We start from the raw sequence: 17,788 nt of genomic DNA on the forward strand, positions 1-17,788 counted from the left end.
AGGATAGACATGTCGGCCTACGAATGAATGCCAGCCAGGGGTTCTGATCGACCCAAGGTAATTGTCTGTATCCAATAGTGATCCAAATAGCAGTGAATACTCCAACACGTACTATGGCCAAGCTGAATGGTCGACTACTCTGACGTATGCTTTGCCCCACAGGGGTTGTCTGCGCGTTTATTGGCTTGCTACCAGGCACAGACCGGGAGATCGGCAGGACGCTAGTATATTTGGTACGTATTTTACCGTCCTGTATTCAGCTGGGTACGTGCCCGAGTCATACGTTAGTAGTTAGGGTTGAGATAATATGTGCTTTGGAGGATGGGGGAATGGTAAAACAAGCTCTAATACTCTTAGGTTTTTGTATATCTCTATATACACGTATAATTATTCCAGAGTGTATCCGTATATCCAGACCGTGTCCGAAGAAAGAGAACAAAGTTTCGTCCCACATGCAGATCAGAGGGCAAACTCCACCACTCTCAACCCTCATTGGCGGATGAGAGAACTCGTGGAAAGGCCCATAAAGGTATCGTATCATCAGTCCATAGCTTAAAAAAAGAAAAAAAGAAAAGAAAAGAGAGGCCAAAATTATATACAAGAAGGCAAATATATAGTGGTTCAGTGTATGGGGGAATAGGTAAAAAGGAAGGTAGGGAAAGAGGGGACAATTAGACCTGACTTTCAGCTCGAGTCCGGTTCGCTTCCCACTGATCCAGCGCCGGTGGATGCGAACCACGTTCCACAGTCACCGTAACGTCCTGCCGAATGTGCAGTCCCCGCGTCGAACCGTCCTCACTGTATTCCCGGCCCTCACTCGGCTCCGGGCTCTCACTGATCTCCGAGATGACCTTTTGCGGCGGCGTGAATGGCATACTCCGTCGGTAGTCGTGCATACTGTGCATACTGACACCACCCCGACTTGGTGGTCCATAAGTGGATCGAATCGCAGAGCCCTTGCTGAACGTCCACCGACCAGAGCGGTAGCGGTTTTCTGTGCGGCCGCGGGATCCACCGGTCCAGCTCTTGAGGGAGGGGAAGACATCGCGGAGGAGGGACCAGACAAGGGGGATGTTGGTGACTAGGACGGCGACGGTGGCTTCGCGGAAATACCAGTTCATGTAGACGTAGGAGATGAGGCTGGGGACGAGACAGTAGACTTTCGTGAGGATGGCGGCGACGATGACGAAGGCGCCCATGCCGAAGATGATGAGGAGAATGAGTTTTTGTCTCACAGGGACGCGGACTTTCAGTAGGAGAGGAATGGCGATGATGAGCATGAAGATGTCGGCGGAGATGTGGATGCAGCCTTGGATGATTTCGTAGTATTGGTACGACGAGCATTGATCTGTCATAAGTTAGTATAAAAGCATGGACCAGAGAGCGGTTGGCATACAGTTTGGCGTAGGCACGGCCCAGTAATTCGACAAAGGCCGGCAGATGAGAAACAACGTCAATTCAGTCGCGATAAATCCAAGGCCAACATAGATGGCTAGCCAGTTGATCCAGCGTCTCTGGTGCAGTCCCTCACTACAACAGTTAGCACATATCATGTTGATCGTATGGTTGGCAACATACGTAATACGAGCGTAAATCACGAGCATGCAGGTCTTCAGTGACCAGATGGCCCCTACAAATGAATGTTCGCTCACAAACACCCATTTGCTTCCTTCAACTCGTTCGTTGTAGATCTCCGGCGTCAAGTTCCTCACATCTTCGTCCGTCATCAGATTCGATCCGCCGCCGGAGACCACCTTATTCAGAGCCACGCAGAGGATGGTATACCACAAGACAGCGAACAGCATGACATAGTCGTCGGCTTGGAGGTTGCGAATGCCTAATCGACGGATACGAGCGGTGCTAGTTCGTCAGTACCACCATCCGCATCTAATTGTACACAAGGCGAGGACTCACAATCGCAAACACACGCCCAGCATCCCAACTGCATAGAGAGCCCATGTCTCCCGCGCAAAACTGCGGGCGAAGTCCGGACCGAGACTGGACATCTTGTCGGCTCTCAACCTACCAAACAAGGGAAAGAGAAGATTAACGAAAGGATCATTCCCAGTAGAGCCAAAAAGGAAAGAGAAGGAGAAACAAGAGCGAGATATGCGGATACATGCAGGATATAAGAAGGGTGACCTACATTTCCCGGGCAGTCAGATAAACTTTTCAATGTGATTGGACCTGATTCAGCCAGAAAGCGGAATTAAAGGTAGGGATCATGAAGGGAAGATCATGAGAGAATTGCTTTTTGGCAAGAAAAAGGAATAATAATATGTTAGGGATGGTAGACATGAACCAACGAGCGAAAAGGGCTGAAGCCGAGGGGCGAGCTTGACCCATGGCTCACGGACGTTGATTATTGGACCACCTGGGGGCGGACTGGCTTTAGGTCAGGTACCGCAGAGTACAGTACTTCGGAGTACGGTTTCTATGTCTGCAATTCTATTGGCAATGACAAACTTTTGCATTGGCGTTTACCGAGTAAGAGCAGTAGGTGCTCCGAATAGAGTGCTATGTACATAGTGGCATTGATTGGTCGCGTGCTCAAGGAACCATGACTCCACGAGCACCTGAATCACCTTGCAGCAAGCTGTTCCTAATATAGTTAACACCCTGAGTCCCTGCGAGCAACAATTGTCATCGCAATAGTAAGATACATTAATATCACTCATCCTGTGTGTGGAGGATTGTGGTATTGTACTTTGTACTGTGTATTACCGATGAATGCCACTTCATGACTGGTGGGCCTATGGGCCTGCATAGATTAGCGTCAACTTTAAAAGAAAATATCCATTTTTGCCTTCTGTCACGGTTACCGTATGGTAAGATTAATACAGACACCAATCTCTAATTTCCCCAACCACGGCAACTGCTCTAATGGTTATGAGGGGGATTTTCACTATATTGAAGAATACCTTGGGTATAGCACCGTGTACCAGAGGATGCCGTGGGATCATGTGTTGAGATTCGGTCACACTCCGGTTCTGGAATGTTGTCCAGGATAGAGCATGTAAAGCTTCGTGAACAGTGGGGACTGAACTTTGCCTAATGCTCCAAATCTAGATTTTGATTAGTACAGGTCCAAGATGGGATCATTAGTAACTTGCTTTTGCGTCTTTTCTTTTGATCCAAAAACTCGCATCCTCGATGTAATTCCAAGATATGGATGACCACGGCTGTTTTATTGAACTTAATCCATTATGCCACCGGCATCGGATCAGATAATCTCCTGTCAGTTAACTCTGTCTCTGTCATCGGTACTCTGTTGATTCCCCGTGCTTGTACTTGTAAGTCTGTATCCTCGGTGATTGTGCGAACTATCCATCCAGCATCCCTGCACATACAAGAAAAACCCCGAAATCTAGCACAATTAAGAACAGGGATGCAGGGATGAGAAATGAACACAATCCTATTATGCGACAAGCCCAGCATCGCCACCAGAATTTCTAGAAACCTCCCGCATCGGTCAATCCACACGAGCGTCTTCTCGATCAAACTCTCAGGAAAAAGAAATAAGCTCAAGTCCGGCGCTGCGGGAAGCTGCCAGTGAGCGTGCCGTATCGCACCGTCGTGCAGGGATCACTGTCTTACGATTCAGGAGCGACTCCACGACCCCATCCCATAAAAGAGACCCTTTACCAATGGCTTGCTGTCGGGTATGACGGCGGTAATTGTAGGTTTGGAGGACAAAGAATTGGGCAAGACAAACAGGCGGATATTACTCCGGAGTAGAGCGAGCACCGACATTACACGGAGGACCCCGTGCTCCGGCATGAGATAAATTGACCGATCTGAGATTCGGAATTGCCGATAATACGAAGCTCATGGAATGCTACGGAGTACTTAGAAGACACCCTGGTCGGTGTATTCAACCTGAACATCGGCTTCTACCGCGTGGCTGACAATTGACGTATAAAATCGCCGTACACCGTATTGATAGGTCGGATTGCATGATGGCTGAATCCCATGGTTGTTTATTCCCCTATCAGAATGGGTTGTTGATGTTAATTGCCAATTGTTACTAATTACCTTATGCTGTGCTAGCGCTATCGTATTTCGTACTCCGTACTTTGGCACAACGGATGGCCAGTGCTTAGATAGAGCCATCATATCTCTGATAATCAATCATTGTATATTAGTTCCAAAGTCACAATATGGATAATGAGCGCGCTCTTTGTATAATATCCGAACATCACGGCATGTACCCCTAAGTGACTTGTGACTTCGAGAAAATTCGGTACATGAAGCAAAAGCAAAACAGGCTTGTATGTTTTTGATAAAGTTCACAAGACAATCGCAACGCCACCACCTTGTAGCCACCAAGCCACCACCACCTCAACGCACCATCATCGCCTCTAGTATCTATAGTACAAGACTGCATCAGTCCTGATAGAGTTGCATCTGTTCAAGCTCCCCTTTTAGGAAAAGAGCATTCTCCGCGTCCCCCGTCATGATTCGCTGATCCTCTTGGGATGTAGCCCGTGGGCAGCCGTATCCCGGCGGCCAATTATCAAGTGCCCGGTGGATGCTCGCCTTTGCGCGTAGAGGGATATGTTTCTCCGATTGGGCATAGATGCGTACTAAGTTTCTTCAAATCCACCCAGACAGTTTCCACCAGTTCCACAACCCCAGCTGCACGCACCCAAAAAGTGTACCAGACACCCCAAGTATAAACCCATCGCCTTATCTCACTTCTTTCCTTCTTTTTCTTTTTCTGATGCTGCCCAACGTTATGCAGGCTGTCATGTCCGGCCGTCACTGAACCTTACCATAATCATTTTGTTTCGTCTGCCATTCCGTTGTTGTGCTGTGTCGTTCTTTAACCCTTGTGCTACATTATATCATCATTCCCGCCAACTCTCGCCTCTCGTGAACCCCTTTATCCAACACCGTTGATTTCGCCCTATGTACAATAATTTCTATACTCAATCGTTATTCGACTAGTCATTACGTCGCATTTATTGAATCGCCAAAATGACGACAGAAAATTTCACCCCAAAACCCGAGGAGAAAATGCAGACCGTCGAGGCCGCCAGCGAGGAACGAGCCTCCGGGGAATTAGTCAACCCATCGGGTCATCGCCAGGAACTCGAACGGAACTTCAGCTTGCTCAGTATTTGTGCCGTGGCTGTTACAACCGGAAACACTTGGATTGCGCAAGGTGGCAGTGTGACGACTGCGCTGAGCAATGGAGGACCGCCGGGTGTGATCTACGAATTGTAAGCTTCTTATCATACACTCCACTGAGATTGCATATTAACCGCAATAGCATTGCTGTCTCGGTTTGTTACTGGTTGGTTGCAGCATCTATTGCGGAGCTGGCATCTGGTATGCCTTCGGCCAGTGGTGTGTACCACTGGGCTTCGATCACAGCTGGAAAGTATGGTCGTCCGTGTGGTTTCTTCGCTGGTTTCTGGAACTGCCTTGCTTGGATATTGGGTGCTACTTCGATGTCGTCGATTCTCGGTCAACAAACCGTTTCCATGTACGCCCTCATGAATCCCGGCTTCGTACCGAAACCCTGGCATATATTCGTCAGTTTCGTCATCTGCACATGGGTCTGCTGCTGCATCGTCCTGTTCTTGAACCGCATTCTTCCATACATTGGTAACCTGGGCATGTTTTTCATTCTTGCTGGTGTCTTCGTTACGATTATCGTCTGCGCAGTCATGCCCCACGTCAACGGCCAGCCGTATGCGACCAATGACTTTGTCTGGCGCGAATGGCAGAATAAAACGGGCTACGAGAGTCAAGGGTTTGTCTTCGTCGCAGGAATGCTCAACGGTGCTTACAGTGTGGGAACTCCCGATTGCTCCTCGCATCTGGCGGAAGAAATCCCTCAACCCAGCCGTAACATCCCCAAGGCCATCCTGGCCCAGATGAGCGTTGGCTTCATCACCGGTATCTTTTACATGATTGCCATCTTCTACTCGATCAATGACCTCCCAAAAGTCATCTCCAGTGTCTACGGTTTCCCCCTTGCCGAGATTTACCACCAGGCCACCGGAACCAGAGGCGGAGCTCTCGGATTGCTGATCGTCGCCTTCTTGCCTACCTTCATCACTTGCTGCGGCTGCTACATCACCGCCGGCCGTACGCTCTGGACTCTTGCTCGCGACAGAGCCACTCCCTTCCCCAAATGGCTCGGCCGCGTCAACAGTAAGATGCACAACCCATTCAACGCAACCCTGGTCTGCGGCGTCATCATCACCATCCTCGCGTGTATCTACGTCGGCTCGTCGACCGCCTTCAATGCCTTCGTTGGCTCCTTCGTCCAACTCTCCAGTCTTTCCTACTTTGCCGCAATCTTCCCGCATATCCTGACCCGTCGGTCGTCGTTCCAGCCCGGTTTTTTCTGGATGAAGGGAATAATTGGCTTCATTGTCAACGCTGTTTCCTGTGTCTACATCATTGCCTTCGTTGTCATCTTCTGCTTCCCCTACGCTCTGCCGACTGATGCCGCTTCGATGAATTACGCCTGCTTGATCACTGGTGGCTTGACGGTCTTTGTTGGAGTATGGTGGTTCTTCCGGATGGGATCGTACGAGGGGCCCAAGAACATTCCCTTGACTGACAAGATTGTTCTGGATGATGCGAGGTGATCTCAACCGCCTACTTTGTTTTGTTTTCTGATCTACAACTTGTCATTCCTTCGTTCATACCCTTTTTGCTTTTTGTTTCCCCTTCTTCCCCCTTGCTCTGAAATGGACGCTTTAGCTGATATCTAAAACTTACGAATTAATGTTCCCTGATCACCCTTAAAAGCGTGTTTGCGGTATAACATGGCTTGTATACAGATGATGATTTCTCATTTCATTAATATCGACATCTTTGCGTAGTTAATAGTCAAGCATTCAGATATTATATTTCAAATTCGTTCTTGAGTCTACTTCAAACCATCTCATAGTCCAAATTCATCCCAATCCGGTAATATTCAATCACGTGTCCACGCTCCTCCGCGTCTCGCGCAACGCGTCCGCCAACATCCAATTACCACAAACAGAACGAACAGCGAACAATCAGCTTGAAGACTGTTTTCACATTGCCATGGTCTTCAAGCCCTTCAAGCCTCCTTTAATAAGGAAACCACAACCGCAGCCGTCGTCGTCGAATGAAATCGAGACTGAATCTGCCCCGAGAGAAACCATCACCATTACGGATGACCAGAATGCACCTCCGGCTAAGAAACAGCGTTTGCAGACAGAGTCAGCTCCAAGGAGGCCGTTGTTTCAGGTGAGGAATCAGGGTGGGTTTGGTAGTGATGAGAATGGCGAGAAAGAAGATGAGAAGGAGGCAACTGGAAGTGGGGATGGGTCTGAAGGGGAGAGGTTTTTTAATGTCTTGTGGTATGGATATGCCTTCCTTAATTGACTGGTTTCTTACTATATGCTAATGGGTATTGTGTATAATAGGCGCAAACCAACCACCAAAAAAAACAAAACCTGGGACGGAGACGGTATCCTAATCACCCGCGACGACGGCTATGCCTATCTACAAGATATGTCAGGGAAGTACATGGGCCGTGTAATCCACGGGTCGAAACTCGAGCCCGGTACGATGCTGTCAACTGGGAGTAAAGAGATCGAGGTTGATTCTGAGATCCCGAGGAAAGAGTACCTGTCGGGGAGGGTTTTTCTTGAGAGCAATACCGCTCCAGTGGCGCCATCTGTGCCTACGAAACAGTTCATTCCTTTGGCGGGTCAGAATAAGCTGGGGACGAGGAATGCTGCTACGGCTGGTGCTACTGCCAGGTCGACCAGTGCGTATAAGACGCCTTTGCTGGAGACGACCGTTTTACCGCAGAAGAAAATTCTTCCTACTCCACGTCATGATCCGAAAGCGCCGGGGGCGTTGGTGATGAAGCGACCCGATTCAGCGCCGAAGGGAAAGCAGATTGTGGATGTCGTTGTTGATCCTATTTTGTGCAAACATCTTCGCCAGCACCAGCGGGAGGGAGTACAGTTTCTTTATGAGTGCGTGATGGGATTGCGTTCGTTTAATGGTGAAGGCGCGATTCTGGCGGATGACATGGGACTGGGGAAAACGCTTCAGACGATTGCGCTGTTGTGGACGTTGCTGAAGCAGAATCCAATCTATGAGAGTCAGCCTGTGGTAAAGAAGGCTCTTATTGTTTGCCCGGTAACACTGATCAGCAATTGGAGAAAGGAGTTTCGGAAGTGGCTAGGGAATGAGAGGATTGGAGTCTTTGTCCTCGACGACAATCGGAAGCGATTGACAGATTTCACGAAGGGTAAGGCTTATAGTGTCATGATCGTGGGATATGAGAAGTTGAGGACTGTCCAGGAGGCACTTACGAGAGGCGCTGGTGTCGACATTATTATCGCAGATGAAGGTCATCGGTTGAAGACGCTGCAGAACAAGAGTGGTCAGGCGATTCAGTCGTTGAATGCTGCGAAGAGGGTTATTCTCTCTGGAACTCCTATTCAGAATGATCTGAGAGAGTTCTTTGCGGCAGTGGACTTGGTTAACCCCGGTGTTTTGGGGACTTTCAAAGCTTTTGTTAAGGAATTCGAAACGCCAATCGTGAGAAGCAGACAACCGGAAGCAACGCGGAAAGACATTGAAAAGGGCGAGGCTCGTGGTGAAGAGCTAAGGGAGCTCACGTCGAAGTTCATGCTGCGTAGGACAGCAGATATCTTGGCCAAATACCTCCCACCGAAGACGGAATACGTCCTCTTCTGCAACCCTACGCACGCCCAGGCCAATTTCTACAAACACGTCCTCGCCTCCCCTATATTCCAAAGCGTCCTTGGAAACTCCGAAAGTGCGCTACAACTCATCACCATCCTCAAGAAAGTCTGCAACAGCCCATCCCTACTCTCAGCGCCGAATGGCAAAGATACACCTAGCGAAACAATCACATCCCTCCTCTCCTCCATACCCCTCAAACTCGCCCGCCTCAACAATTCCCCCGGCATGAGCGCCAAAATCCGCGTCCTCGACCAACTCCTCCACAACCTCCGCACCAAGACCTCCGAAAAAATTGTCCTCGTCTCAAATTACACCTCCACCCTCGACCTCCTCGCCAAACTCCTCTCCTCCCTCTCCCTCCCCTTCCTCCGCCTCGACGGCTCCACTCCCGCCACAAAACGCCAGTCCCTAGTCGAAGATTTCAACCGCCTCCCCGCCTCGGTCTGCTTCGCCTTCCTCCTCTCCGCAAAGGCAGGAGGAACAGGCTTGAACCTCATCGGCGCAAGCCGTCTCGTTCTCTTCGACGTCGACTGGAACCCAGCGACTGATGTGCAGGCAATGGCGCGGATTCATCGCGATGGACAGAAGAGACACTGTCGGATCTATCGTGTTTTACTGAAAGGTAGTCTCGAGGAGAAGATTTGGCAGAGACAGGTTACGAAGATTGGATTGGCGGATAGTGTTATGGAGCGGAAGGATGGGGTTGCGCAGTTTTCGAGGGATGAACTGAAGGATTTGTTTCGATTGGATGAGAGCAGTCTTTGTCAGACACATGAGCTGGTAGGGTGTGAGTGTGGAGGGTGGGGTGTCCTTCCTCCGAACAAGGATGAGCCGGAGGACTCCTCCGCAAGAGAATCATCGGAGCAAAACAAAGAAGATAACGACGACGAAGATGAAATCCCTGACCTCCCCGACTTCCCAACCCTCCTTAAAGCCTCCGAAGTCGACATGGAAGAACAAGAGCGCCTCATTCGCCAACGCCAACGCGTTCGGCCATCCAGATCCAAACGCAAACACGACCCTGACTCTGATGACAACGAAGACGAAGAAGAAAACGAACCAATCAACCAAAAGAACAAAATGCAGAAATCGCTCGCTGCGTACGCGCACATCGATCCCCTCTTGATGTCGCAGTCTAAATTCGCAGAGGATGATATCATGAAGGTGATTGACGATGACGATGTTTTGTTTCCGTTAGTTCAGGAAGAGGATAACCGAGTTGGGTTTATCTTTAAGAAGAGCGGTGCTCTTCCTAGCAGTGATACGATTGGCGATGAAGCCGTAGATGAAGCTACTAAGAAAGAAGCTGGAGAGAATTCAGTCTCTATTCCCATTATACTAGATTAGTTTGTTTATCACTTTATCACCTGTGTTATAAGTTAGCATAGATGGTGGTACTTGATATGATGATACCCCTGACTGGCATTATGTCTCCTTGTTTGTATGTCAAAGAACATGGGTTTATATAGAATGAATACAATGCAATATACCAAAGTTATATATGTAATATCTCGACTTTATACAAGTATCAACACCACATGGATGGAAACCAAGGATAAAAAAAAAAAAAAAAAAACAAATGGGGTATGATCAAGGCGCACATCTATGTGCAAAAAACGAGACATAATAACCACATAAAACACCGTAAACCATCAAATCGCATAAATCAATCACTCATAAATCAATCCACAATACTCCATCAAACAAATCAAATCAAATCAATACTTCAGCTTCCCCACCAACCCAAACGTATACGCCGCCTCCGCCTCGCTCTTCATCTGAATCATATAGATCTTATACGAACCTCCCGTAACACCACCCTTCTCCGGCATCGCACCACCAGCATGTGCATCCTCCCACACAGACACAGCAATACCCGTTCTTGCCACGCGCTCGAATGAGCTCTCGCCCAGACACACGTCAAGCAGAACCTCGTTGCGCGTCTTACCGCGAGCCACAATGCGTTTCTGGGGTTCTTGTAGGCCGCTGCGGCGAGCATCTGGGTTGTTGGTGTTGGTGGCATCGCTGCCCGCGGTGTTGGGGCGGGGTGCCGATGATGATGCAGGAGCGGGCATGATGGTTAATCTGGCGGCACCCATGTCACGCCACTTAGTTTGCGTCTCGCGGACGTACATGCGGATCTTGGCGTTTGATAGACCGATACCATCGACACCCTTGATAGCTGCTGCGATGCGGCCGATTCCTGATGTAGAACCCCCGGCTGTGCTGGAACCGTCTTCTTGCCCGTTGCGCGAGGTGACCGTTGACCGCGTGATGTTGAACATCTTGCTTCCGTTGCCGAAGCGCTTCAGGGCGGAGAATGCACTGCTCATGGTTCCCACGCTGCTTTCGGAGTTATCGGCCAGGGAGCGTGGGGAGGACGCTGAGGCGCGGTAGCTCTTGCGGCGGCGGGGCCAGCCGAACATGCCCCCGGCGGTGTTGTTGGAACGTTCTAGGGGGTCTGGCTGATCGGCAAAGGGGCCTCGGGCGTTTTGTAAGGCGATATAGGTTGGGTTGTTGATACGGGAGTTATTGATCAGGCCATATAAGACTTCGCATTCGTCGGCGTTGTGGGAGCGGAACATGATATTGTTGCTCCAGGTGACCTTTGATCGATCGGTTGGCGGCGAGCGAATGCTAATGTCGATGGCCGTGCCACGGCGGATGGGCACCAGTGGTGTCAATTCGAGAGCAATCATGGGCCGTACTTTACTGGATTGCGCGCCATCCTCATGACCAGACTCCGAAGGAGCAACACTCATCTCGTAGGCTTCAATTAGGCCAGGGCTGACGATGATAACACACTCGTCAGACAGCAAGCTCTCCCAGGTACCCTTGTCAGACCAGGCAAAGATCGATGCCATCACTCTAGAAGACTTTGTGGGCTGCGCGGGCACAGTTCGATACCCGACTTGAGACGCAGAATGAGATGGGGAGATGCTACTGCCAGAGGGAACGATGGATGCCCGTTCAGAAGGCCTGAGAGGATCACGAGGTTCGGTTGGCGGAAGAGTCGAGTCCAGCTCGTCTTCAGACTCAGATTCGTCCTCCGAGTCTTCAGATCCAGAGTACTCGGATGTTGAATCAATATCATACCGTCTGACGGTCGACGTTTCGGAGTTGGAATCAGAGTGAGAATCAGAGGCCGTGGATGGTTCGTACTCATGCTTAAGCGGCGATGAACCCCGTCGTCTCTGCTTTCCGCCAGTTGGGCTGAGAACAGGTGCATTCGCAACGCTCGAGCTTGGTGAACGGTGAGGCGGCGGCGGAGGAGGTTCGTCGCCGTCATCGGGTTGACTGGAACCGGAGTCTGATGGGCTGTGGCTCTCCCTCCTAGCTAGAGACTCGGGTAAATCATCATAACCCAAGGAAATTTCATCCTCCTCATCTGACGGAGAACCCAATGATTCAGTCACATGGGTGTAACTGCTTGCTGGACGAATCTTGGGGATGGAAGGCAGGCTCTTTGAAGGTGTAGATGAGACACGCGGGGATGGCTGAGCTGAGTGTTCAGCCTGGGGCGATAAGCGCTGCTGCTCCTTGTAGGACTTGGGACCTTGAACAGGACTAGGAGATGGAACAGGAAGCCTGCTCTCACTCTTCTTGGGCGTGGAAGGAGATGGTTTGTCTTCGGGACCTGGCGAGGGACTCTCACCAACACGCGAAACCCGTTTGGCTTTCGATCGCTTGAGCCCTGGAGACTTGTCGTCCACGGGAGTCATGGCCCGGGGATCTCTGGAATGAAGAATTGAAGGCTGAGGCGATGCTGTAGTAGGTCTAGCAGTTTCTGATACATAGTCTGATTGCCGTGTAATATCTGTGTTCAGTGAATCTCGTGATTCCAGCGCGAATGACGATCCAAAAACACTTGGTTCTGTGGACGGGTCCTTGGGAGTCAGGGAGCGTCTGGCAGCACGTGAGGTTGCCTTTTCACCAATAGGAACATCAAGGTGTCTCGGGCTTGGAGGCGTTTCTTGGATTGTTGGAAGACTGGGAGGAGCATCTTGTTCTTCTTCCTGCTGTTGTTGCTGCAATTGCTTCTGCCGCTGCCTCGCGCGATCAATGAAACTCTGGCTTCTGCAAATAGTTGGCGGGATAGGATGCAACCCAAGCAACTGAATCCATTCGAATGCGACCTCTTCCTCTTCGATCTGGAGCGAGATGACTTCTTGCCAGGCCTTCGCCTGGCCTGGCGGACTGCGGATCATGACTACAACCTCGCCCTTGTTGTCACCATTGCGAGCTGAGACACATCCAGCATCGATAGGCGGGAAAAGCAACCAACGATCTGAGTGGTCAATCTCACAGATAAGTAGGTCACCACCAGAACCGTTAACTGGAGCATTGTCTCTCATCAGAAGTTCCGCGCGGCAGTCAATGACCTGACCACTGGAGTGGTAAAGGGACAAGTTGAAAAAGTCGCGTGCCCGCACACGTCGTGTCTGGTCAACAGTGACCCCAGCCAGGGCTCCGAGGGTGGCTGGGTCACGGGCACGGGTTGGATCGATGCACGAAGCAGATTCATCTTCTAACCTGGCACGTTCTTCCCGGGCACGACGGCGAGCCTCTGTGACAAGGGCTTGATAAGACGACGCAGTTTCATCTGCTTTGGAGGACGGTTGAAGCATGTTGATGCCTTTAAAGGTTTTTGCCAAATACTTTAACCGAACCAGAGGCCGTTTCAGCAAGTATGCCACGTCAACCTTCTCCCCCTCACTATCCACAATGTCGCCGTTTTCGTCCCGTGCCATTCCTTCATCTAAGCTCCTTGTTTCAGAGTTATTGTTATTTCCATCTTCTTTTTCATCATTGTTTCTCGCAGCCTCAGATTCGTTCAAAGGCGCCAAGTTCACAACAACATCCTTAAACCCCAATCTCCATGCTTTGAGATAGTCTCGATACACTTTTTGCGCTCCAGTAGCCCAATGTAACAGGGGGTCAACCTGGTCTTGGGGAATACGCTTGTGTAGTGACTTGAGACGCTCAATGGCCACCCCCATATCGACTATGGGCCTAGTAAAGTTCATCTCATCCTTAGGGTCCATGGAAGGCCGAAACAGACCAGCTGCAACAGCCGATTCTGATCTCGACAGAACGCATGTAAGAAGCACCGGGATGACGCCACCGACCAGCGTCTTGAGCTCACGCATGTATTTGACCTCATCTGCCGACAACTCCCTAAGCAAGTCGGTAACAGTGGCGTCTGGAGCGCGGCTCTTGTTTGACCGAAGACTTCTGGCAGATCTGAGACTTCGGCTCCTCCCGTTCGACCCGGACAGAACAGAGATGAGATCATCATGAGTTGTGAGCCGTCGCTTTAATTGTGTGGTAACGAGGGGCAAGGAATTGGGATCAAACTGATCGCGTTCTTCTGGATCTGGAATCTCCTGGGCCGGAGTTGGCTCGGCCTTCTCCGACGGACCTTGTTCAGTTAGTTCTTCTGGTTTCTGGGAATCCCCTGCCTTGTCCGACTCAGCGGAGGCAATGGTAGGGAGTCGATTTCCAGTGGTGGGAAAGGGTCGTTCACGTCCAAACGGAACGAGCGCTTTGTCATCAGGTGTCTCTACTTCCTCCGGGGGTGGAGATCCCGTCTCATTGTCCTCTGGATCGAGTTCTACACTCTTCTCGTGCACTTTCTCAGACGCTTCACTTTCCTTGTCATTGGCTGGGGATTTGCCCTGCTTGCTTTCTGACGACTTTCTCCTAGTCGATGGCGGAGGCGTATGGTCTCGTTCCCGCAAATTCGACAGTTCTCCAGTTGATTTCTCCTCGTCGGCTTCAATCTTATCTCGTGACCGTCGAGCGTGTGTACTCCTCCGAGACCGACTTTCAGATGGTGGTTCGGAATCATGGCTCCCTTCTCGTCTACGAGAATCAGGAGCATGCTGCCTATCCAAGCTGTCACGAGAGGAGTGCTTAACCTTGTTGGGCCTCATGTTCAGTGGCGCTGGTATTTCGACATCCGATTCACCGTCCTGTGTGTATGTATCCGGGGTGCCAGAGAGCCACGCCTCAATTCTTGTTCCTTTAGGCTTTGGCGGCTCCGGTCTCGCAAACATTTTCTTCGACTCATCTAGCATATGGCTGAAAATACCGCCCTTGGGTGGTTTAAGGGAAGTAGCAGGAGGGACACGCGGTTTCGCAGCGCTCGGATCTGGCCCTCGCGTGCGCTTTTTCGACAATTCGGCGAAGTTTTCTTCGATGGTTGCCCAGTCCATATCCGCCTCGGGGGGTAACGACTTTGTCCTTGATCGCTCTGATATCTCGGACCGTTCATCTGGTAAAGACCTTGCTTCCGTTTCCGGTCGGGAATATGAAGGTCTTGGTCGCCCAAGACGGTGGGTTTCATTACCGGTCCTTGCAGAAAGATCGTGGGTTGACTTGGACTTCCTGTGTTGTCTGACAGACTCCGGGGTCACAACGGTCCTGCTCCTTTCTCGACTCCGCGAGGCCGGAGATGGCTTGGACTTATCATTACTAACTGTATCCCTTCTATCCCGTGTGGGTGGTGGAGAGCCTAATGAATCGTTTGTGGTATATTCCGAGATACGCTTGGGCGGTGGTAACTTGGTCTGTGATGCCTTGGGCTTGGGAGCATTCCGGTTGAGCTTCCAATGTTCGTCACTGATGACTCGTTTCCGGGGAGTGCTTTCGCTCCGAATTTTCGAGGTACGTGTCTGTTTATCTCTCGCAGTCGATCTTTCTTGTGAACTATTGGCGTTTGACTTGTTCTCCAACTTCTCTTCGTCCTCCTCGTAATAAACGCAGTCGTTGGCGATGACTACCCCACCTCCTTGTTGTTGCCATTTGCGGACCTTCGAACGGACAGAATTTGTATCGTAAGCTCCCAACTGTTTCCCGATATCCACTGTTTTTTGCTTTGGTGCTGGAGGCCCTTTGTTTGGTGTTGTCGCAGGATTTCCCCCGCGATTGGAGGCGCGGTGCGGAGCGGGCGACGACATCGATATCTGCAAACACAATAGGGAACAATAGGTTAGCAGATGCTAGATAGCAAGTATCCGACGCATTTGTAGCAGAGCTGGGGATAAATGGGATTGTTGAATGGCGTTGGCTGAGACAAGGGACCAGCCAACGACGTCACCGGATGTTTGTTTATGAAACCCGATCAGAATGAGAGGTACTCACGATCTATCGGACATGCCCTGGGGCAGCAACGAAAGAGATACTGGTTCAACTGTAATGCCGCTCAGACCAGCAATCCATGCAGAAGATAATAAGTACTTGGTCGGAGTTGTATGGTAAAGGAAGTGTTCAAGAGGCGGTCAAATGGCAGGTCGGCGGTGCTGCCGGGGAAACGAAGCGCTGATGAGAGGGAGAAAGCGCTGGATCTGCGCCCAACGGCGATGGAGAATGCAGAGTCCAATGGCGCCAAAATAGTTTATTTTGGAGGCGATTTTGTTGTTTCACTCCGCCGCTTTGTTCTCATGCAGGAAAATGGTAGTTCTAGCTGCGACCTCCACGTGAGACTGTCACCCGGTCATTATCCCTCCATGAACTGCTATTCCGGTACTCAAAAAAACGACAATGACCTGGGAATGTGATCCGTTGTGCTACCGGAGACCGAGTTTTATTGTATTCTCTCTTTTTTCTTTTGCCTACGGGACCAGAGTGGGCCGATTTCGACCTGATCGCAGCCTGAATTGTCGTGTCCATAAATAACTCTTCTCAAGTCTCTAATGCACCGCAGAATGCTCCGTACTTTGGAGTACTGCAGATTATCATAGGCCCTCCGCTGCCGGCTGTATGTATGGGGCATTCTCTGGTATGTACGCAGGGATCTTTGGTCCCTGCTCGCAACGTTCTAGATTCGCATACCCGATTCTCCAACCACAGACCTCTATCGGGACTTGCGCTGATTCGCCGTCTCCTGCACGCGTTTCAAGGCGTTCGATATCGTACCGACACTTTGCCACAGGTAATCTATGTCGTGTGTTAGTATGCATTGAGGAAGCAGAGCAAGCGCCACTTACAAAAGGGAATCACGATCCAGATGAAGTTCATAAAAAAGTAATAAATCCAAAAGTAATAACCCTCTGGCCGACAGTACGACACTCCGTGGGCGTAGTGATCAAACAAGCTCGTCGCATAATACAGCGTATCTCCATACAAGTGACTCATGCAGACGATTATTTGCAATGGATGCCGAAGGGAGTGCTGGGCGAAGATCAAGTATGCCACCAAGTAGCAGAGTGGACCCCAGACGAACTGAGAGACATTTAGCAGTTCGTTCACATGCCCGACAGGTGAAGGTCAACTTACCACGGTGATGGTCTCCATACATAACACCAGCGTGTCCGAAGTTAAGTACCGTGAATCCGATAGAGCATATTCCTTCCACAATTGGCCAATAAAGTCCTGTCCGGATCCCATCCGATCATGATTTAAGATAAAATACCCTTCGAAGAAACAATGAAGACTTCCAGCTACATCCTATTAGCCACGCGTAGATGTATCGAAGGAGCCAGACATACATAAGACAAACCATAGAATAGCAAATCTGTCGCTATGGCGCAAACTGGATTTTGCAAGGCTGACCAAGGTCCAGGTTGTTCCCAGGAGGACGAGAGAGCTCACGCTGGCCACGGTAAGAAGCGTGATGACTGATGCTTCATTGGGAGAATACCCGGCAATCAATGCATCTAACGGATAGTAAGGATGAAGAGGAATTGCAGTAGCCATGGCGATTGTCTTTGGAGCAAGAAAGGAAGTGGTTGGGATGGAAATGCGTGAGTGACGAGGAAGAGTTCGGTCAGTCCGCCGGTGCCTTATATGCGAGGCAAGCAGGTACGTCTCTCCACAACAGGTCACTCTCAATGGCGATATTGAGTAGGGAGTACCAATGCCATTTGTTCTGAGAATGTCTTCAATAATTCTGGCATTGTCTCATTCATAGTAGGCTGTATCCATGGATATAGTGCACTAACCCAATGCGGCTAGTCAAAGCCTCAGGCACCAATTCCTCCCGATGGTCTCATCTAACGTCCATGCTCTTCTCTCCATGCCACCTTCAACCCCCTCCATGGAGTCTGGAAACTCCTTATACAACCTG

General features: G+C 50.3%; 4 protein-coding genes across 4 annotated transcripts; 2 read left to right on the forward strand and 2 right to left on the reverse strand.

The window, feature by feature from the left end:
- Positions 1-671: 671 nt before the first annotated feature.
- On the reverse strand, positions 672-2,006 carry EURHEDRAFT_374061 (uncharacterized protein; the record flags this gene model as incomplete). The annotated part of the gene is made up of 4 exons (XM_040778602.1): positions 672-1,348; positions 1,397-1,530; positions 1,579-1,860; positions 1,915-2,006. The coding sequence occupies 4 exons, from the start codon at positions 2,004-2,006 to the stop codon at positions 672-674; spliced, it is 1,185 nt and encodes a 394-aa protein (XP_040642674.1).
- Positions 2,007-4,980: 2,974 nt separating this feature from the next.
- EURHEDRAFT_447044 (putative choline transport protein) lies at positions 4,981-6,608 on the forward strand (the record flags this gene model as incomplete). The annotated part of the gene is made up of 2 exons (XM_040783645.1): positions 4,981-5,225; positions 5,276-6,608. 2 exons carry the CDS (start codon positions 4,981-4,983, stop codon positions 6,606-6,608), a joined length of 1,578 nt encoding a protein of 525 aa, XP_040642675.1.
- Positions 6,609-7,053: 445 nt separating this feature from the next.
- On the forward strand, positions 7,054-10,065 carry EURHEDRAFT_399293 (DEAD/DEAH box helicase; the record flags this gene model as incomplete). The annotated part of the gene is made up of 2 exons (XM_040779910.1): positions 7,054-7,352; positions 7,419-10,065. 2 exons carry the CDS (start codon positions 7,054-7,056, stop codon positions 10,063-10,065), a joined length of 2,946 nt encoding a protein of 981 aa, XP_040642676.1.
- A 371-nt stretch (positions 10,066-10,436) lies between these two features.
- On the reverse strand, positions 10,437-17,418 carry EURHEDRAFT_512286 (uncharacterized protein; the record flags this gene model as incomplete). Its single annotated transcript, XM_040786053.1, has 5 exons — positions 10,437-15,429; positions 15,457-15,596; positions 16,723-16,944; positions 16,999-17,162; positions 17,211-17,418. 5 exons carry the CDS (start codon positions 17,416-17,418, stop codon positions 10,437-10,439), a joined length of 5,727 nt encoding a protein of 1,908 aa, XP_040642677.1.
- Positions 17,419-17,788: the final 370 nt, after the last annotated feature.

The sequence above is a fragment of the Aspergillus ruber genome (assembly GCF_000600275.1).
Source record: "Aspergillus ruber CBS 135680 unplaced genomic scaffold scaffold00002, whole genome shotgun sequence".
In the NCBI taxonomy this organism is placed as follows: Eukaryota; Fungi; Ascomycota; class Eurotiomycetes; order Eurotiales; family Aspergillaceae; genus Aspergillus; species Aspergillus ruber.